At 35.7% G+C, this 22,185-nt stretch overlaps 2 protein-coding genes across 4 annotated transcripts in view; one reads left to right on the forward strand and one right to left on the reverse strand.

Moving 5' to 3' along the window:
• The window catches only part of LOC136027215 (retinol dehydrogenase 13-like), a 27,104-nt gene extending 19,567 nt beyond the window's left edge, over positions 1-7,537 (forward strand). The window contains exons 5-6 of the mRNA XM_065704252.1: positions 3,062-3,230; positions 7,119-7,537. Of these exons, the coding sequence (XP_065560324.1) occupies positions 3,062-3,230; positions 7,119-7,453 (504 nt within the window). The 3' untranslated portion in view covers positions 7,454-7,537. The remainder of the gene's footprint in view (positions 1-3,061; positions 3,231-7,118) is intronic.
• Positions 7,538-12,158: 4,621 nt separating this feature from the next.
• The window catches only part of LOC136027212 (ribosome-releasing factor 2, mitochondrial-like), a 30,258-nt gene continuing 20,231 nt past the window's right edge, over positions 12,159-22,185 (reverse strand). For all 3 annotated transcript variants that reach the window (XM_065704241.1, XM_065704243.1, XM_065704242.1), the window contains exons 5-6: positions 19,774-20,001; positions 12,159-12,385 (exon numbers count right to left, since the gene is read on the reverse strand). In XM_065704241.1, the coding sequence (XP_065560313.1) occupies positions 12,215-12,385; positions 19,774-20,001 (399 nt within the window). In that variant the 3' untranslated portion in view covers positions 12,159-12,214. The remainder of the gene's footprint in view (positions 12,386-19,773; positions 20,002-22,185) is intronic.

The raw sequence follows: 22,185 nt of genomic DNA on the forward strand, positions 1-22,185 counted from the left end.
ATTCACAGTCCTATGCAACAGTGAAAGCAAGATCTTTATATTTTTTTTTGACAGTCGGTCTAGTTTTGAGGATTGAATATTTATGTCTAAACTTTTAAAGTCGTGTGACTAAAAATGAGGCCCTCAAATGGGTACCTTCTGTACATAATAGTGTTCTCTTTTTTTTAGAAGATTGGTTAAGGTCCTCTGGGTGTAATACCCTGCCGATTCCTCAAAATAGGTTAGAACAGTTAGAGAAATCTTTTTAAATTTGGGCGAAATTTTTGATCGTGTGATAAGTAAAAAAAAACTGAGTGTGTTCTGTTTATTAATGATAAGCTTCCACGAAGTAAATATACTCAAACATTGGGCCTTGCGGAATCTTCCTGACAAGGCAAAATGATTGGGCCAGCAGGGGGGGGGGCCTGCTGGATATACCCAGGTATTCATCGAAATTCGTACATGTAGAAATAGGCGACGATGGGGTTTGATAATCTGCGCAAAGGTTGAATACGCAAGTTGTTTAAATAACCAATTGAATCAGAATGTGGAGGTTTTTTTTAATCACTTTTCCTCAAAATTTTTCCTTCACTCACGGAGAAAGACAATCTTTTGAGGAATCTACCGCTCTCCATCAGGTTCTGTTTCTTCTTTTATGGATTTATTGCTTGAAACACTCTAGCTGCTGGAGAAATCGAATCATGATATGGTTATTATGGACAATCCCAATATAAACCTAGCTCCTCCGTTTGTAGATTACGTCTTAAACCTTCTTACGCTCACGTCTGTATCTACCCTTTAGCCGTCAATCTTTATTCCAACAAGAATCTTGGAGAATACTCAATCTCCAATAGACAATATTTTCTCGAGTTTATCTCAACTTTCAGCTGCAGTCATTGTCAGTGATTTGTGGGATTATTTCCCCCTACTCACAGTTTTAGAGACATCAAAGATAGCACATTCATTTTTGAAAATGAGAGAATCATGCTAGTTATTGACCCGTGTGAAGAAATTTAAGGTCATGAAATGGTGAACTGGAGAAAATGTAATTTGAAAGTGTTTTGGAAAAAAAAGATGCGAATGAAAGTTTTGAAGTATTCCATACTACGCTTAAGAATTTACATAAAGCACATTTTTTAAAAGGAAAAGCAGTTAAAAATGAGCGAAAAAATGCTCCAATTTATCTGTGGGCTACTGATAGCTCATTTAGATATATTAATAAAACGAACAAACTTTGGACAGGCTACTGTAGCCTATAGAGCATAGCTAGCTTTGAAATGTGTTATTCTCATGAGATATACCTTCGCCTGATTCTTAGAAGGCTAAAAAAGGATATTTTAATAAAAACTATCGTCCATTAACCTCAAGAAAGCTTGAATACTACCTCTGCAAGAGGGTGGTCTTCAAGATCATCCATGTAACTTTTTGCTCATTTCAGTTCTCTCGGCGTTTTCCCAAGTCTGAAAAGCCTATGAAGAATCAACTTAACTTTTTTTCTTGAAGCGGAAGAATTGCTCAACGAGCGAAAATTAGGTTCCAGACCAGGACATTCAGCTGAAGATGTGCTGACATTGCTGAGCTTATTTATCAATAAAGCACTGGATCTGGAACTTGGGCCAGGTACTACTCTGCTTGATATTAAAAAAACGTTCTGCAGTAGGGATCATGTAACTCTACTATTTTACTAAATTAGAACACATCTGGATTAGACAAGAGGTACTGGAATGATTTAATAATCTATTTTAGTAATCTGTGAATTTGCATAAGAAGATCCTTTGAACGATACAGTGGTGAACTTGCGCTTCAAAAAATAACGATAGCGACTCAGATGAGCTGCTGATATTCATAGACGCCACTGCAATGACCTTCTATGACTCAGGCATAGAAAAACTAGGCATTACCTTAGAAAATCTTATTTTTGAATTGGTCCAAATGGCCTCGCAATAAGTGTTGAAAAAATTGTGTGTCCTATTCTTTTCTAGGATTGGAACTCTTAATAAAGAAATAACTGAAATTTCAATTTCCAGATGAAAAATAAAATGGCCAGAAATGGGTTTTGCATGGTATATCTCTGGGTTCCTAGACAAAAAACCTATCTTTTCTACGCCAATCTGCGCTTTGGGACCGAAAATTTTTCTCAGTCTTGACATCATCAAGAAATTGAAGCACGCATTTCTTCAATCAGCTCTTTGTCTAATTTACAGTAGAACTCAGAAATCTCAACTACAGTATTATGCTATAATGTGGTAGGTAACTTTGGAATAGCAGCTGAAAAGACTTGAAAAAATCCATAGGCGTGCCCTGAAAAGTATTGAAAATGTGGATGACCATCTCCACTTTTGTTTTCTTTACCGTCAATGATACTCAGTTTTGTTTTTAAGTTCCTCTCTGGGTTAATCCGCTTCGTTCTGCAATTTGTTTTGATTTATATCAGCATACAATGGTTGAAACATATGATCTGCTTTTGACCCTCAGGTGAGCCGAACTCTTAGAGTGTCTTCTGGTTTTTAGCCGAATGAAGCATGTGTTAAAGTGTGAAATATGCCTCCACAGAAGCTGAGAGTTAGGGGCTTCTTTGGGTCTTTCAAAATAATTTAAAGAGATTTAGTCAAATAAGTTTAAATAACTCAAAAAAGTTAATGCTAATCTAAATTAGATCAAGGTTTACATCTGTTTGTTTGTTTTACTTTGAATAAATATAAATATATATTTATTTATTTATTTATTTAAGTGAGGTCGTTTCAATGCTGGGGAATAAAGGAGGAACCGTGTGTTAAGTTTAAGGATTTTCCTTTACTGAGGGGGCATTTTGTTATGCCGAAGAGTGAAATTAGAGATGAACTTGATGTTTGTATCTTCTATTTATTTTCTAAAATCTTTATGATTTTGGATCTCAGTGTGCCTTTTGGCACAGAGCAGTATTGAAGCTCGCTTATATCCGTTTTTATTATTATTTAAACCCGATTGAATCTTGAAATTAAACAAGTAATTGTCGAAAAGGTTTCGATTTTTCTTTCGCAACTTTCATATTTGAGAAATGGAAGTGACCAAATGGAGTATGTACAAATTCTCTACTTTATAGGAAAGTGCACCAAGCCGAATAGTCAATGTTTCATCAGTAGCTCATGCAAGAGGACGCATGAAGTGGTCGGATTTGAATTCTGAAATACATTATGATAAAAGAGAAGCCTATAATCAAAGTAAATTAGCCAATGTTATGTTCACTATGGAACTTTCTAAAAGGTTGCAAGGTAAGATTAGTCTTAATTTGGGTCTTCTGCCATTTAGAGATCAAAGCACTTATTCCTGGCCCCTGATTCAAGGCTTTTTTTTCAACTTAAGTTGCGTCACACACAACGAACTCGACAAAATGCTGAAATTTTATATTCTTTAGTATTAGTTAAAACTCACACAGTTAAATTGATAGCAGTTTGATTATAATTTTTTTTTCTTCCTTTTTTTTTGTCATAGCAAGATAGTTCTCAAAATAACAATTTGTTTTGAAAAAATTGAAATCAATTTTTCACAAAATAACATCTGAAACATAACACTTTCATCAGCTTGCAATAATAAAAAAAGTCGCTCTTTTTGTGAAAACACAGTTGTGAGAACCAAAGAGTAGAGACGTTTTTCTTTAATAAGAGAAATGATTGCAGAAATTTTCGTGGTCTTTCGTTTAGATCGGGCCGTCTGATGAACCGGGTAGTTGTTGGTTAATCATATGATTAACTATGTATAGAGATGGCTCAGTCTTTTCGATTCGATATGCTGTTTTAGTTTACGTTCACTCTTGGTGGTTCGACATCATTCTCACAGCTCCCGGAACAATGGCTATAAAATGTTTGGTCTCGGTTATCTGATCAATGAAGAACTCTTCGGAATCGTCCTCTAAACCAAGATTCCAAGGATTTTGTCAAGTTTTACTCTAGAAAGAACACTTCTATTTGAGTAAATGAAAAGACACTATGTTAACTCGAGTTTTAAATGTTTGCAATATCTTGGGAATGGTTTGGTGAATCTGTTTCAAGGAATATTGAAGGGGGAGGGGATCAAATGGATCTCAGATTTTGTCTTAGGCTAGGAGGAGAAGTAGATGGAACGGCCTTGGATGCAGCTGCATTTTTCACAGATCATGTTGTGGAAGAAAGAGAATGACGAAGGGTGAAACAAGTTTTTTAACTGATCCATTATGACGTTTTTGTGCTTTAAGTTCCAAAGGTACTTAGAATCTAAGCACAGTTAAGTAGCAAGGTAAATCAAAATACACTAAACGTTGCTTGGCCATCAAAATAGTGGATGTGCAATTTTTTTTAAATACGACTTAGAGGAAAGGGTGAAATTGAATCAAAAGACAATCTGTGTATCCTGACTATAAAATGTTTCTCATATTTTCAGTATCTAGGAAGCACCTCGAAGGGATGGAGTTGAGACTTTCAGGTAGTGTAGGAGGAGGAAAGGGAGGGGCAGTGGGGCTTAAAAGTTCGTGTTGCAGGGGGATAGGCTAAGAATACTATGTCTCTAATCCACTTAAGCATTTTTGTACTACAATCTCCTTTGGGAATTAGAATATATGCGGGTCTTAGTGTCGAAGTAAATCAGAGGATACTATTTGGCGTCAGATTACCCAAAAAGCATATAAGTAGCGTCCTGAGAACGGCTTGGGATTTAAACCGAAACTTTTAGGGAGGTTATGGGGTGAGGGGTTTGGATTTTGAATACTGCCTTGAGAGGGGAGGAGGAGAAGGAGTGTTTCACTAGGATCTATTCCCGATGAAATAGCTGTGTAGATTGAAAGTAACCATATGTACCCAGATTATGAAAAAAGTGTCTGCGTTATCTCAGGAACTACCTTGGAGGCGGAATTGAAATTTCCAAAGGGTGCTGGAGCGCCAATGGGACCTCGAAATCTGAATTTGGGCAGGGGCGGGTCAGAGTAAATCGAAAGAAACTACTTATTTCGACTATCAAAGTGACATCTTTGCAACGTCTTGAGAATGACTTGCGAGAATTGATCTGAAACTTTCGGAGTAGTTTTCAGGGGGAGCAAAGGAGTAGGGGGACTCCATATTTTATTATTAGAGGAATGGGATATGGGGATCAGCTAGTGCGTTTCTTTAATCCCTCTATAGGTTTTTTCATTATTAGTCCAAGTGGAACTTTGAATCTATTTATGGTTTAGTAAATCAAGAGACAATATATACACACATGTTATTAAAATAGTATATTTTTAGTATCTAAGGAACGACTGGGAGATTCATTAAAACTTTTAGACAGTTTGAAAAAAGGGCAAGGGGACTTTTTATTTTCTAAATAGGGAGCTAAATGGTGTTTTGTCTGGAAATTTTCACTTGAAAGTTCGAAACTTTTATCCCTAAGCTATTGAGTTGAGACGTCCTTATGCCCATAAAAAAATTTGCAAAAAAATATTTGTTTCACCTGAAAATGGGACTGCAACTTTTTTCCTGATCTGCTAGGGCTTAGGAAGTAATAGTCTTGTTCAACCCAGTTACTTGGCATTACTTGATTTTGATCACTCCAGATCAAGTAAGATTCAGGATGCGTAGGAATAGGGAATAAAAAATTTTCTCTCTGATCTGCTTGAAAATGACAAGTAACAAATTTCTTGGCTATGTAGACCTTTATGTGGAAAACAATTTTGAAACTAATTTTTAAGTATCGATTGCAAGGCATATGAACTGGGCAAAAAGACCTCAGTGAAAACAAAAATATTTTGAAAATTGACCGTACCGATACCCGACACCTGAAACTTGGCCAACAAATATTGTTTTCTCGGATTAGCCTAAACCTATCGGGTATGCAGACAGAAACAAAGGGACTTCAATGACGACAATTTTCTTTTTGTTTGACAAGGAAATAGAAATCTAATTTGTAAGTAAATGAAATTGATATGCATTTATATAAACAAACGAACCCATTCAAAATGTGAAGAAAAACATCATTTTAATAATATGGTGGATTAAAACACATGCGTATTTGAGGGTGCCCACAGGATGTGGGCCTGGGTGGCTTTATTCATATGGAACGCTAAGACTTGCTGATTCCCATTTCAAATCGATAAAAATATCCCCTTGCCATCCACCCAAAAATCTATTGTAAAAATTGTATTTAAGATTTATTGCAATGGGTGTCAGGTATCATATAAAATGCAAGCATTGCTTTTCATATTTTAAAAATTTTGAATATAGACTACCCCCGGTCCCCTCCCCCCTTTCTCAAATAGATAGAAGGACAAGGAAAATGCAAGAATTCAGAACAAAAAATTCACCGATTGGGAGTCGAAATGGTTGAGCGCAAAAGTCGGCGTCTTTATATTGTGGGAGCAATTGAATTTGTCTTGGATCCTAGCATTTTTGTTATTTTTTTATCGACTGATGAGGGGAGGGGGCAAAATATAGACAATATTTGTATATTTGTGAAGAGCTAGGCTGTCACTCATAACTGAAACCAACTGAAAACTATAGAGTAATTGATTAGAAAATTAAGAAGTATATTTATTTACATTACATGTAAATGTATAAATTCTGGAACTTCATTAAAAAATATTAAGAACTTGAAGAGCAAAGTAAGAAAATTTATGTCTATAAACCGAAAAAGTCAGAATTTCATGGGACTGTTGGTTCCAATGTTAGGACGTTTGGTACTGTTTCTAAAAATCTTCATAGCGCACAAGCACATCGGTAAAAAGTAACAAGACAGAACGTTACGCAAATGAGACGAGCGGAGCACATTCACCACTCTAAGGTATATTTTCGCTCGGTAGCTCAGGCGAGTATAAAGGGCATTTATTTTTGTTTTATTTTATTAATTTGACACACAAGATTATATCAATAATCCTTGAAACTCGAAAGGGATAACTTGCCAAAATGATGCAGTCCCCAGTCATTACTTGTATTCCTAGTGTTGTACACATCAGGTTACTCGGCTTCTAGAGTGACTTTTTTATTTTCTCACTTACGAATATAAATTTTCTTTTCTGGAACAACTAGATTAAACACAACACGGGGTTTATAGAAACTACATGTCTTCTTGTGAATTCTTTTTTTTTAGTAAGTGATAAAAATCGTATAAAGTCTCTATTTTTTTTTTGAAATTTACATAATCAAGTCTTTTTTTTTTAGGTACAGGTGTAACTGCGAACGCCCTTCACCCAGGTTTGGTTGACACCAATATAATACGGTACATTAATGAATCAGCCATGGGGAGATACATACTAGCATTAGGAGCGTGGCCGTTTATCAGAACTCCGCAGCGCGGGGCTCAGACTGTCTTATATGCATGTTTGGATCCTCAATTTGAAAAAGTCAGCGGGAAATATTTAAATGATTGTGAAATAACATCTGCAGCTCCTCAGTCCCTAGACGAAAAAAATAATTTAAGACTCTGGTTAACAAGTGAAAAATGGACTAGATTACAAGCAGCATTAAACGAGACTGGTAATAATCCTGTATCGTAGGTTAATATTGTGTTAGGCAAATTTTTTCAGTATACTAGATTTGTTGTTGTTTTATTCATTACAATTTCAATGATGTGTATAGAATCACTCCTTGCAATATTTGTTAGAGAAAAAAAATGGAAACTGAGTATTGCTGCTTTGCAGTCTACAATGTATAGTGTCATGCCCAAAACATAAAGGCGGTTGTACATTTTCTCGGTTTTGTAGGAGAGCGAAAGTAAGTCTCTTAACACAGAATAAATATTATACAGTAAAGAAATTTCTTATCGCCTCCATTAAAGGATTTTGGGGACTCATCAACCTCACACATTTCTTCATTACTCCGTCTTCGTGCGTGCGCAATGATTAATAAATATGTAGTGTTGCGTGCTGGGATCCAAAGAGAAAGTACCCTTTGAGTGTTGTGATGTGTCCAATATCTGAAACAAATTTTCTTTACTGTATGATATTAATGCTGTGGCTGTTGAGCTCAAAATGTTTTCATCAAATTGATCCAATTTCAATTCGAATTAATCAAAGTCACAAGACTTTGCAGGGAACTAATCTTAAAGAATTTTTTAAATCACTTAAATGTTCCCGCGTTTTCCACTTTTAGAAAAAAGTAATGCTACACTCGGAGAGGATGAATGGTTGAAGAAAGAATCCGGTATAGTTGCAAAAAGTCAAAACATTTTGATCCTTTTGAAATGATGTTATCAGCTGCTTTTGTGGCTCGGAAAGTAACATCCAATTGCATCAATCCTCACTTTATGTCTCTTTTCAAAATCAATCCGAAGGCCTTCTCTCAAGTGCCCCCTTAGCCCTAAATGCCGTTGGATAAAAATTTCAAAATAGCCATTTTATCACGACTGGTCGAAAGGTCCAAAACATGTGCCTCAAAAGACGAAATGATAAATGAAGCCTCGGGGGCTGGAGCCCTAAACTATGCAAATTCCTGATGTAAAACAAAGGCTTCATACATATATTTTACAACTTGTTCAAATCAAACTCATTTTATAATTATAAACCTTTTTGAATGGTGGGTTCAAAGAGCTCCTGCCCCCTCCAAATGGCTAACGGTTAATTACTATGAATTCTAAATATAAAAATATTCTTTTCCTAAATCGAAACCTATTTTGCTCGTATTTCAAAAGTACACCTTGATCTATTGAAACTCAACTCCTTTTAATAACCCAATAGCACGTGGTCACCTTCGCAGCCCACGTGGAATCAGAAAAGAATTAGTCATTTTAATCGGGACTATCGAGAGGTAAAAAAGAAGTATCTACGTGAGGGTAACATTTACACATTATAATGGAAAAAGGGACGAGTTACACATTGCTGAAGTCGAAGTTATGGAAATATTCTTGATTTGTATTATTAAGCAGTCCAATGTTGGGGCCTTCCAGCTTTATTCGCTCTATCTCCCACCATCGCCCAAATTAGCAAATATAAAAATATCGAACTAAAAAAATATCACGATTATTTTGGGATCATTTATGATCAAATGTTATTCATTAAAAATTTATCGACATCGAAGCATTACTGTCCAATATCTAGACTCATAAACATATCATATTCGCACCAGAAGGGTATTTTAGTAGATCCTGAACTTATAGATTTCTAATCTTAGATTAAGACTGCAATAAAGACGTCCAAACTTTTAACTACAGCACATATGTCACAGATGATGGACATCTTGTGCTTTGTTGAAATTAGAATCGTCAATGGTTATCGATCTCTGTAATTAGAGTGCCCTTGCTCCTATAGCACCCACCCAAACTTCATAAATATACATGATTTACCTATTTTGAGTCATGATTCTGTATCGACATAATTATATTTTATTTGAGGTGTACTTTTCTGTAATCGCTATCTTATCTCTTTACTTAATAATGTGATTGCTCCAAGACTAAACAGACATTCTGGTAAAATCAAAAGTCTCTTGTCTGTATGACTTTCTGAGAAACCTGAAATGTAGTTTACCTCCCCTTTAATATATAGCCAATATACAATGGCTAAAAAATCAAAATTCAAAACCAACTGGAATTTGCCACTTTTCTTGCAATTTCCCACTTAATAGTGAAAAAATTGCATACTAGTAGACTTGAGTTCTTTCAATGGTATCAGTAAATTTGCAAGAGTTTATTTATCTGTTTTAGTCAATTATACAATACATTTTCATTAAAGCTCATTGTGTTTAAATGATTTTTTAAAATCAAACAAAAAACGAGTTTGGCTTGATAAAACCTTCCGTTTAAGCTTTAAATTTATTTTCAGTAAAACACGAACAATATTGCAGCCTCTTGGGAGGTGGTTAAACCATGCTCATTTGTGTTGAAATTTCTCGACATAAAGGATCTGTGACAACTAATTCGGTTTTACAGTTTTATAAAGGCCCTTATTTCCATCACTCTTTTCTTCTTTTTCAATCTAGGATTTTCAAATGTATAGGAAAATCAATTGGTCAAACACAACTATTAATTAATGCAAACTATTTAGTTCACCAACCAAATTCTTTGAGTCTAATCTTTGTAGCAGTAATGATTCAGCCTAACAATGCTTATTTATTGCCCACATACAACAGAAGTTAGATAGCGAAGAAAAATGCAAATAACTTTACGTAAACAAGGAAAAACACTAATAAAACAGACGGGTCAAACCGTGAAGAGACGACAAACGCCCAGTCTGATATTAAAGAGGAAGGTAAAGCAAATATTTACAACACCGGAAATAGGAAGATTGATTATTGGTATTTTCTTTTTTCTCAAACGTAAGTGTAAGGCCAGAGAGGTAAAGAAGAGAATGATTGGAACAGGTAGAATAAAGCTTACCATGGGCGCTGCGATTGTAGTTACGGTTATTGGCTATAATTTTAGGATAATCGGTGTGGATTTTTATCCTAGCGTCACGAATAGCATATACCCGAAGAATTTTGCAAGTTTTGCAAGTGCGATCAAGCCACCACATTGAGTCGATATTAGGGGGTTCGGAACTTTTTAGAGCTTTACTAGAAGACGATCATTGAAGGAAAGGTATTCAACTTAGAATTATTAAGAGAAAGACCAATTCCATTAAAAGGAAAAGGAACTTTATGAACCATCCGCTACAGAGCAATTATAGATCGACTAAATAAAGTAAATCGTCAACATTGGCAATTTAGGTAATATCAATCATTCGATCTTAATCACCAACCAATCACCAATATTAGAGAAGAAATATTTTCAAGTGTATCAAATACAGAGTTAGAAAACATTACTAGATAGAACTCTGTCCCATGTTTCAAAAAGCAGAAAAATTGGAAAAGGAGCGCGGTGAGCGTGCTGGCCTCTAACAGACTGAAAACCTAACTGGTTTTTCTACAGAGTAAGCATTATTACATAAAAAAGAAAGGAAAATACATTTCAAATTTTTCTAAGATTACGGGCAATCGTAATAGGTGTTTAAGAAGAACAATGCAATGGAGTCACCTTGTTTAAGAACAGAATCAATGTTTCAACACAAGAAGTTGTCAGGTACTTGGGAACAACTAAGGCACATTGGGAGAAAACAGGCGGACAGTTTATTTTTCGATCAAATGCACAGAAACAGTCAATATAGTTAGAACTTCATCTCAGATGCTTAAAAAATGTAATTATAGCATCAACTGAAACAGGAACAACGAGTGCTTGAGCCTGGGAAGACGGAAGAAGCAAAGCAAACAAGTTTCAATAGAACGTATGCACTGTGTAATTCACTTCGTACATCCTGATTACTTGTCTATGCTTCTGTTTGATAGTGCAAATAATAAAAGGAATCGAATCACTTTATTCACAAAAATCACACTTGACATCTTGCCACAAATGCTTACACGCTCTCGGGTCCTACTCCAAGAGAAGGAGAGGGTCAAGAAAGGAAAAAGAGTGAGTTTTTAGGTGATCATTTTTAGTTTTCCTGGTGAATCTAGAACAAACACAGGGGGAGGGAGGTCATGAAATATCTTCATCCCACCCCCTGATTTGCTGGATATACCCACAATTGTTCCTATAATTATCTTCAGAAAATACAACAAACGTATAGCGCGGACACATTTTATTTTTGATCACCTGACTCCAACACCGGTAAAATTTAAAGCCAGCCCTGAGTTAGAATCAACGGCCCCTTTTATATGTTTGATGCTAGTGGAAATATGGATTAAATTATATAGGTTTGTGATTCACAAAAATCACACTTGACATCTTGCCACAAATGCTTACACGCTCTCGGGTCCTACTCCAAGAGAAGGAGAGGGTCAAGAAAGGAAAAAGGGTGAGTTTTTAGGTGACCATTTTTAGTTTTCCTGGTAAATCTAGAACAAACACAGGGGGAGGGAGGTCATGAAATATCTTCATCCCACCCCCTGATTTGCTGGATATACCCAGAATTGTTCCTATAATTATCTTCAGAAAATACAACAAACGTATAGCGCGGACACATTTTATTTTTGATCACCTGACTCCAACACCGGTAAAATTTAAAGACAGCCCTGAGTTAGAATCAACGGCCCTTTTTATATGTTTGATGCTAGTGGAAATATGGATTAAATTATATAGGTTTGTGGCTAAAACTTTATAGTCTCTTTTATTGAGGCTATCGCCAGGTAGTCCATTAAAAAAAAAACTTGTATTAAGGCAATTTTCTGTTTCTTGTATATTTTGGTAACATTCCAATCTTATAAGGCACTGATCCGTAAATGAAGCTTTGCAGCTATGGCAAAATTTGTATTTCGTATTTTTAATGCAAGCTAACAAAAATAAACAAATATCATTCGTAACTAATGCCTGTGATTTCTCGCATTACTTTCGGAACGCGTTCTTCAGGTACAATAAGGTAATTTGAAAGTTCCATTGAGAAGGTAGCCGTTCCAGAGGTCATGGATCGAATTGCTGTAGAATAGCCACGAAGCTCTCCTAAAGGTACTGAAGCTCTTATTATCTAAAAAAAAAAATGAAAAAATGTTATTCAACACAAACAAATATTATCAAGTAATTTCCATTCAAATAAAAACATGCCAAAATGCATTTATGGCCCAATTCAAACTAGCAAGGGAGGGGGTGTGCTTCAGACCAAATGAAAGAGCAGGATGTCCCCAATTTTTCCAATTTACGCACGCAAGTTTATAATTTTTCGTAGCCGAAATGATTTATAAAAAGACAGCTACTTTTAGTTGGACAATGCTTCATATTTTCTAGGCATCTAATTTCCGACAACGCTGATGGTTCGTTCCTTCGATCGAAAGACTAGATTCACCGTGATTAGGAAAAAGTAGAAAGAAGGGAGTTTTTTTTATTCATTTTGAAATATTTGCTTGATTAAAATCAAATTTTAAATTCCAGTAAAGTTGAACAGACACTTGAAAAATTTGGGTCTCCTTTGTACAATGAATGTATATTAAGAACATTATATGTTAAAAACTTATATCTGATTAATTTGGATAAAAAAAAAATTATTCCAGTTGCAATAAATACTTGAGTTGTCTTACTAAGACAATAAATGGCCAAAGATTTCCATTTTTTTAGGGGGTGGGGGTGAAATGTACGTGTTATTTGGCTAAGGACCCTGTGAAGTTCTGTTTTGTATTTTTTAGGAAATGTTATAAATTATTTAAGAATTTGACTGTTAGTTGTTGGCATCTTCAATAACAAAGTCATAAAATCCGGCTTTTCCTCTGTATTTTCTTGTACAATTTCTGAAATTCATACAACTTCCCATCGTCTTCTCCCACAAAGATAAGTTTCCGGGATCAACTTGGATAGTCTACTTTTCCTTGAAAAAAGGGAAGTATTTGAAAAAAGTGAAGGACCTGAAAAACAGAAGAAATAGAATAGAGTTAAACGAACCTTAAGCAAAATTCTGTGTTTGGCGAAAGGGTAAGACCTGACCTGAATTTGACAGGTTTTCTACAAAGTACTCCAACAACAGCAAGGAAAAGATCCAGAAAAGTGACAGTACTATCATACCTTTCAACCCACCATTGGTCACAAAAGTGATGGAGGTTTTGCTTTTTTTTTCTTTTTTTTTTATGCGGCAGAGCAGAAGCTAATGACTCAGTTCATTTGGGAAATAGGAAAAAAATATTTCCTTATAAATATCCATATAGCATTTGAACTAAGTCCAGTCTGGAGGCCTTCACCAGGGCAAGGTTTAAACTAGAGGTTCCCAACCAATTTTGGGGCATGCCCCACCAAGACAGTTCTAAAATCATGATGTCCCCTTCGTGGTGTTTAATTTTGTTATTAAAAAATTTTATGCTTATTCACCCGAAGGAAGCTTAAAAGGCCTTAACCTTAAGGTCGTCCTCTAGGCTTTTATCTTGTTACTGAACCCTTGTGCACCAGGTCCCAGGTGCAACTGAACCCCCGTGTTACTGAACCTTCGTGCAAATGAACGCCCTTGCAACTGAACCCTCGAGTAACTGGACCCTCATGAAACTAAAACTATTTGCAACCGAACCACTTTTTACTCGTGCAACTAAATCCCCGTGGAACTGAACCCCTATTTAATTGGAATCTTCGTCAAACATAACCCCAGTTTAACTGAATCTTCGTGCTACTGAACCTTCATGCACTTAATCCCCGTTTAAATGAGGCTTCCTGCAACTGAATTCCGTAAAACTTAATCTTCGTGCAACTCAACCATCACGCAATTCAATATCTGTGGAACTCAAACATATTCACCTCAACCCTCATTCAACTCAACCTCCCTGCAATTCAATACTTTTGCAACTCCATCCCATTTGTTTCAGTCCCCAGTCTATCACCTTTTTTGCAAATCAACCCTCTTTTAACTCCAATTAAATCAAACTTGTCTGATTCAAGTCCCATTCAAATCAGCCAAATCCAGCACGTCCAAATCAGCCAATTCAGCCCGTTTAATTCAGACTTGAACGAAAATGGTCTTTATTTGTTGGTTTTATTGTTTTGTGTTTCTCCGATGTAGAACTATTCCCCCTTACTACATCTAAAAAACAAAACTTTATGCATCTTTACTATTTATTTGAAAATTAGCAGAGCTTTTCATGCAAAAAATATACATCATTACGGGCTCAAACACACCTGAAGGTCATGGTTTTAGCAATGGCTGTACCCTAGTACAAAGAAAGGCCATAGTAGCCAAAATCTTCAATACACATTAAAAAAACACCAACTCATAAGAAAAACTTGCCGTTAATACTGATTCAGGAATGGTAGCTATTATTTAAATTAGTAGTAAAAGTTTATTTCGGAAAAAATTTTTGGTAACTTGTAAAAAGAGTCAAAAACACAGATATGTCTCCCTTTTCTGTTTTGTTTTTCCAGCTGAGATAGGGCACTAGAATATCATAGAGATCGGTCCAATGTTATTTGAAATCTAATATTCACATTTGCTCGCTTTTTGCAATTTTCTCATGACAACATTATCGCAGAATACCTTATGGCACCAAAATCATATTTAAGTGTAATTTCTGAAGTGGAAAGGCTTGAAACCATAAAAGGTCTACCATTAAAATCTTCATGATCGAAAATCCTTATTGAGGTGTTTAAAATCCCTCTCTTTAATACTTCCCTACCCATTCACCTTTGCAAGTGGAAAGCAAAAAAAAAAACAAGTGAAAAAAATTCATCCAAATACAAAGCTGATTCGTTAATGATAGAAGCTCTTTAGCTTCATTTCAACACTAAAATTAATTAAGAAACAAATTCTTTGAAATTACGGGAAAGTGCTTGATATCCAAACATGTCTTTTTCTTTCTCCTTTTCCTTAGCACTAGCCGGTCACTGGAACATCGTAGAGGCTGTGAAATGGATAACCTTCGGAGGTTTTTGGAATAAAATGCTTTGTCCCCCCCCCCCTTAATGTTGTGCATTAACTGGTGACTGGTTTGATGTTACATTGCATACTTCACTCAAAATTTTCAAATGAATAGATGATTGGTTGACTATTTAGACCTGCCTACGAGTATAATAATCCCTACCGTTATAATATTCTTTTTGAAATTTGTTTTCAGCGGAAATTTTTGAGCCTATAAAGTTTTGGTTTTTTCCCAATACCTTTCAATTTTTCTTTAAATTCATTCTGACTTTTGTGTATTCCTAAATTAGAGACAAAATCCTATTAAATTTTTCTCAAACCAGAGTATAAACTATTTCTAACTGTAGAACTGAGGCCCAAATTCAAAGACACTCCATCACACATTTAAATCAATGATTATACTGTTTGAACAAATAAGGGAATAGAAATCAAAATCTGATTATTTTGATGGAAAGCGGATAAAGTCCTACATGAATTTAGTAATTATTAATCTTGCCATAAACGAAAAGATACCCGCAAGCAGCATCCCGGAAGTGAAGCGATTTCATTTGCTGTCAGTGACAGAATTTAGTTACAAATACGGCTCTGTCAGTTATTTGTCTTTGGTCCAAACTAGTTTAGCTTGCCCAAATGGCTAACATAAGTTAAAAACGCCAAACGAAGTGAGAAGCATATTTTGAGCTTTTCATCAGTACCAGTTCAAACTTATTCTTAGGCCTTGGGTTGAGCTCAGTAAAACAAGGTTCAATTTAAATATGGGTGAGTTACATAACAGTTAAGTCAGAAGTGGGTTGATGTAAACGGGAATCCAGTGGCGAGGACTTAGTTAAATGAGGTTGAGTTCTACAGAGGCTAAGTCAAACGAATACTCATTTAAATGGGACTGAGTTGCACGGAACCCATTTAAACGGGGGTTCAATCGTACGAGGGTTTAGTCAAATAGGGTTGAGCTACGCAAGGGTCTAGTTGCACGAGGTTTCAGTTAAATAGCGCTGAGTTGCGCGTGGGTCCAGTTAAACATGGGCAAAGTTACCCGTGGATTCAGTTAAAGGGGGTTGAGTTGCACGGAAGCTTAGTTACACCCACACCCCTTTTATACAATGGGTAACGACATCGCAACACTATAATGCTTTTTTGTGCTCTTTAAATTAATTTGAATGTGACGCTATTCATATATATATATATATATATATATATATATATATATATATATATATATAAAGGCTCTAAAGTTAAGTCAGGCGAGATTGCACGTCCTGCCCGGGACACACTAAAGTACTATCTTGCCCCACAGTTGGGGCATGTGCCCCACGTTGGGAATCGCGGGTTTAAACAATGCGCATAAATGGCAATTTGATACCGCTTTCGTATCTCTGCTTGAGCGCAGTTATATAAACCTGACATGTTATTACCCCCATCAAAGCCAATTTCAACTAACTTGTTCATGTCGAATGTAAACTCTAAGCAGAGTCTAATAATCTACCTTGCAAGACCTACGCCAGACAAGTTATTCGCAGCGTCCAAACGCAAAAAAAAAACTTTCTTCTGCTTGATGATCGTCATAGAAACGGATGACAAGGATAAGCGGATCTTTATGAGTTACATCACTCATCTCATCAGCCAGTATTAAAAACACTGCAATCTTAGCTCTTTTTAACATTAAATCCCGAATGATATTACCTACACTATGGACGATATCAGTCTGCAATAGAAGAGATGCATATTTCACACTTTTAATGGATGATTCGAAACGCTCCCACAATTTTGTGTTTCACAATCCATCATGAATCGCAACAACCTTCTGAATACCCCTTTATTTTCAACATTTTTGTAAGAATGTCACTTTTTTCACGAAGACTCCGCACGGCTAGTCCATGAAAAACACAAAATAGAATAGCATGGACAGTTGGTCTTGGGATTTCTCGGTTTTTATCCTTCCCTCGTGATCTTGAAAATTCAATTGCTGATCAATTGGAATGCTTTTTCATAATTGTATTTTGGTAAACATCATAGATTTTTGTACTGCAGTAACATAATACTGCTGTTCATCATGATGCTTGCAGTTACTGAGAGCATCTTTAAGGTTAGTATGTGCAAAACTAAGCAACTCAACTCAAGTGATTTTATTGTCAAAAACCTTACGCGGTCATGCAGACCAGTGGTAGTTCTTGTCATAATAAAAGATAAGGCACTGACCATAGATAACCTTAAAAGATAAGGCAAAAACCACAGCCATAGCCATCATCATATAAATTAATATGTTGACTTGAAATATCACAAACAGAAAGTCAAAAGACATTGAAATATCCAACTATCTGTAAAAAATAAAATAAATAGCTCCAAGTTCAAATTAAAGGAAAAAATTCTGTGAAGACAACAAAAAATACAAAGAATATTGAACTAAAATGAATAAATATGCACAATTATTTACGAGTGAGTCCGGTATTAAAAATCTTGACAAAAGAGGGAACAAAACTATTTGCATAACCCATATGCTATGCTGGTACCCAGTGAATTTTAGGTACCGCTTCAGGGACTTGTCGCGGGAGCCATTGGCACGAAGGTAGATGCTCAGAGGGGAGCATTTCACGAAATCACGGATTAGCCAAAAACCGACACCGAATTTGAAACACAATTCATCAAGATGTGCCGAAAGCGTTGTAAGGGAAAATTATTTTAAATGGGAGCAATAAGAGACTCTGGGAGATTTAAAAACTACCAGAACAGCTTGGTATTGGATCCTTTCTAGGCGCTCTTTCTGGTCAAAAGTCAGGCCATAATGCCAAACAGGACAAACATATTCAACCAGCGGTCTGACAAATGTAAGGAAAATACGCAATAAGTGGGGGTTGGGAAACCACACGACCCAGGGCTTTTAAAGAAAGGATAACCAGGTTTGTCCGTTTGATCATCTCCAGTATTGGTTTTTCCCACTTCACGTCATCTATGAGATATATTCCTAAGAGTGTGATATCCATGATGCTGCAGCCTGAAACATTCTGTAAAGCAAGGGATGAGTTGTCCCTCAGAAAAGAAAGAGTTAATAAAAGCAATTTTTCGCGATTGACGATCATTTTGCCCTTCTAAGCAAAGCGTGTAAACCCACCATTATTCTATCTACCTCGTCTGAAGCACTCTTTTCACCAAGCTCCAGTACGAATAAATTATGAACGAACTTAAAGTAATCCGAATCATCATTTTCCAATCCAAAGGAGAGGGCCTAAAATTAATTCCTGGGGAACTCAGCAGTAGATTGGCAGGGGATCAAAATAGGCTCATTTGTACTTAGTTTTTGAATTCTATCTGAAAGAAAATTTTCAGTACCTTGCGGATAACGGTTCTATGGTAGGTCAAATCGAATGCTTTCTTTGGGTCACTCGCGATGAGGTTGACCCAGCGTTCCGATTCATCTAGATGCTTTAAAATCTTATCAAAAAAACTAATTAATTAATAGCTTGTCGAACTTTGGGGAAGATTACCAAATTGTAATTACCAAAGCATCTAATTATATTACCAATTGCAATTACCAAAAATTGTATTACCAAAGCATCCAAGCTTCTGACATGAGCGTTTACTGGTCCTGGATTCAGCAAAAAGGAAGCAGTGAATAGAGAATGCACCTTTTTTAATGGGCTGAACACCAACCATGAATACTTTTAATCCATGCACTTTGAATTCGTAGGTCTACACCTAATAGAAAAGTGAGCTGGATGATTAGCGTCAATTCAAAGCTGTTATAGGGCTAACCTGTTTCATTCTTAATGTCCAGTCTTTCCCGGGCATTTAAAAACGTGAAAAAACGAAGATGGTGCATAAAGCTGCGATAAAAAAAAAAAGGCAATTCTCTCTCTCTGATTGATCTCTTTGATTGGAATAATTTTGCATGGAATGAGATTAGCCGAGGGCCTTCTGCCCTTACCTCAAGCAGATAGTTTCGTTTTGCCCGTGAAATACCTGTCAATACATACTGTGCTTTCTTTTTAAATATCACTGAGACACGTTGAGTCGAATACTAGCAACGAAGCTTACGCAGCTTTAAACCTGAAGTCTGAAATAAGACTTGCAGAGGGATGAAATGACCGAGAGAATGACAATTCTTGGTTAAGGAGAGGGGGATATTTTACAAGCGTAAAATCTAGATCTGGACAGATATATAAAAGATGTGTAAAGGGGGAAAATTTTATTGTTGTGTAGCACTTCCAAGTTATTGTCGAAGAATACAACAAAAAAATCAAGGGGACTGACGACTGAGAGCAAGATATTAAACTCCCCAAAAATTATTAGGAGTTTCAGGGGGGAGCCTCACCCCCTGGGCCCCTTCTGAATACGTCACTGGTTTTGTGGTAACAAAAAATATTTTCTTTTTTTCTTTCAAAACAGAGTGGAAAATTCCCCATTTCCAAACCAAGCCTCTTTCAGTGTAAAATTCCACAAGAAAGAATAAAAGGAAACAATATGGCAAAAATGGAAACTATCTTAGCAAAACGGGTAAAATAACGCTTTTAACGAGTTTTGAAAAAAATTCTATGTACCTTGGAATCCAGTATTTGGCTTATGTCAAGATCGGTAGCGCGTCTCTTCGACAGATCTCCAAGAACTCTATGTGAGAACTCGTTATCGAGCACAAGTTCAACTGCCATGACAGGTTCCAGAAGGCCAGTTCCAACTTCTCTAAGAAGCTGTGTAATACACTGAGATGCAGCCGCTGATATTGCAATTTCCGATGTCCTTGATGGAGCTTCAAACCATTGCAAACCAACCTTAAAAATAAAAAGAGGTAGGTACATTAAAAAAATAAAATTCTTAGCAAAAACAGTGTCTTTTAATTCCAATGTTTACAGGTCAATAGGTCTTGAAATGGAAGTAAGAGCGGAAAAATTGTCCATACCGCGAAAAAGAACCATTGCTAAAAGAGAAAGGCCTCGAGTGAACATCAGCTCCACATACATTTGTCACTCATTCGTACTAGCGGAGAATCCTCAAATACTAAATTAGCGTGAGCAAAGCTGTAGTTTTTATAGCATATCAAACTGGAAATCTTACTATGATAACATGGATGTGTGTGGAGTCCAAAACTTAGTATGGAGGGATAACAAAATTTCTTCACAGGAACTCTAGGTTGTCCCCAAAATCGAGTTAGAGAGTTAGAGTGCCATCAATTTATTTTGCATGTGTTGTATACATGTGTATAAAGGGGCTTTAAGAGTAGACCCGCCTGGGGCCCTCAAAATATACAGATTATAATTTTTTGCGTGGTTCTGATCAAACCATTGATGAACATGAAACGTAACTCAAGCGCAATAGCGCTGCCTAAGTAAATAACGATGTTGGCACAATTTATTATTATCATCTTTTTTTATACCATACTTTTCATTCAATTAGAAATTAAAAGGGTTAGTGACCTTTTAAATAATCGAAAGTGATTGGAGGGCAACGTAATCCCCTCCCACGCCAATCATTTCCCCAAACATATCCAACTAAATTTTGAGACAACCATTTTATTCAAAAAGTCTGGAAATTATGTCTCTGAGGATGAAACCTTCCCCCCCCCCCAAGCCCTCATGGCAAGGGTTATAAATTATGCCCTGGGGCATACGAGGTTTATATAGGAAGCATGGTCGTATAGGGATGTCGTCGGACCTGAAGGAAGGTCACTACTATCGTTGCAACATTCAAAAATCAAAAGTTACAAAGACTTTCAGGAATTAATGCCATTATCTTTTAAACAATCAACCAGTTACAAAAATCTGATATGCAGTATGCTAGATTTTTATTAAGAGTCACTTCTTTTTAAACGCACTCTTTTGAAATGTATAGCAAATCAGTTTGATCCTTTATTGATTCGTCAATTCAAAATGTTTCTTCAACAAACAAAATAAAATGCTTAAAAAACTAGCTATGTTCATTTTCAAAGTTTTATCCAGGCATCAATTTCCTATATATTTGAATGAAAGAGAGCCAACAGGAAAATTTTCGACAAAACGTTTTTTTTCAAACAATACAATTAAGTTGAAAACCCAAAACTAATTATTCTAAGAGATGTTTTTTTTCTTTCCTGTAATCTTAATTATCACCGTTAATTTCTTCCTTTCGTTGTTTATGTTTTGACAAATAAAAACCAAATGGTTAAAATATGTCATTTTCAGTATAATGCATTTGACACTAGAGCCTTTAAGAGGGGGAAGGGGTGGAGTAGCTCCACCATTATTTCTTTTAGTTTTTCCATTGCAGATCTTCATTAGCCTTGTGATATTATTATGCTTTTGGCTGACGTTCTGAAAAAAAAAAAACACACACACAGCTCGAAATACAAATTGCTTTCAGCGAAGCACAAATGACGTTCCTACCTTTAGAGCGATTAGGGAAACTTTGTAGCTATTTTCTGTTCGTTTTGAGCTTATCATGACTATTCAGTTTGATTTCTGGTTGTTTTATGTTTCATCTATTAATCCGTAACAATGTCTATTATCTTTGTGTAATGCGGTTATTCATTTTAACATTTGTAGATTTTAATTTTCATTTATTTGTTCATAGTAATTTCTGTTCATTTTAAGTTGAAACTATTTTTGAAGCTTTTACACAAATATCAAACACATTTTAATGTTTGTAGATTTTGATTTCCATTTATTTATTCATAGTAATTTCTGTTCATTTTATGTTGAAATTATTTTGCAGCTTTTACACAAATCATACTCAATTCTATGTTTTGATATTTAAAACCTTTTTTATAGTAAATAAAAATAGTTCTTTTTAAAATTTAGCTTGATGTTGAACAGTACTTCTCTTTTCATAGTACTTTTGACAGCTTTGATATTAGGTATTTAGAAAGTGCGTCTGGAAAATTACAAGACCGATGACAGTCTTCTGGAAGGTTTAACGTAATTAGTTTTTCGACACCTTTTATCTAAATTTCAGGTTATTTTTGAATACAAAACGTATCCAAG

This window comes from Artemia franciscana, chromosome 5 (assembly GCF_032884065.1).
Source record: "Artemia franciscana chromosome 5, ASM3288406v1, whole genome shotgun sequence".
NCBI classification, from domain to species: Eukaryota; Metazoa; Arthropoda; class Branchiopoda; order Anostraca; family Artemiidae; genus Artemia; species Artemia franciscana.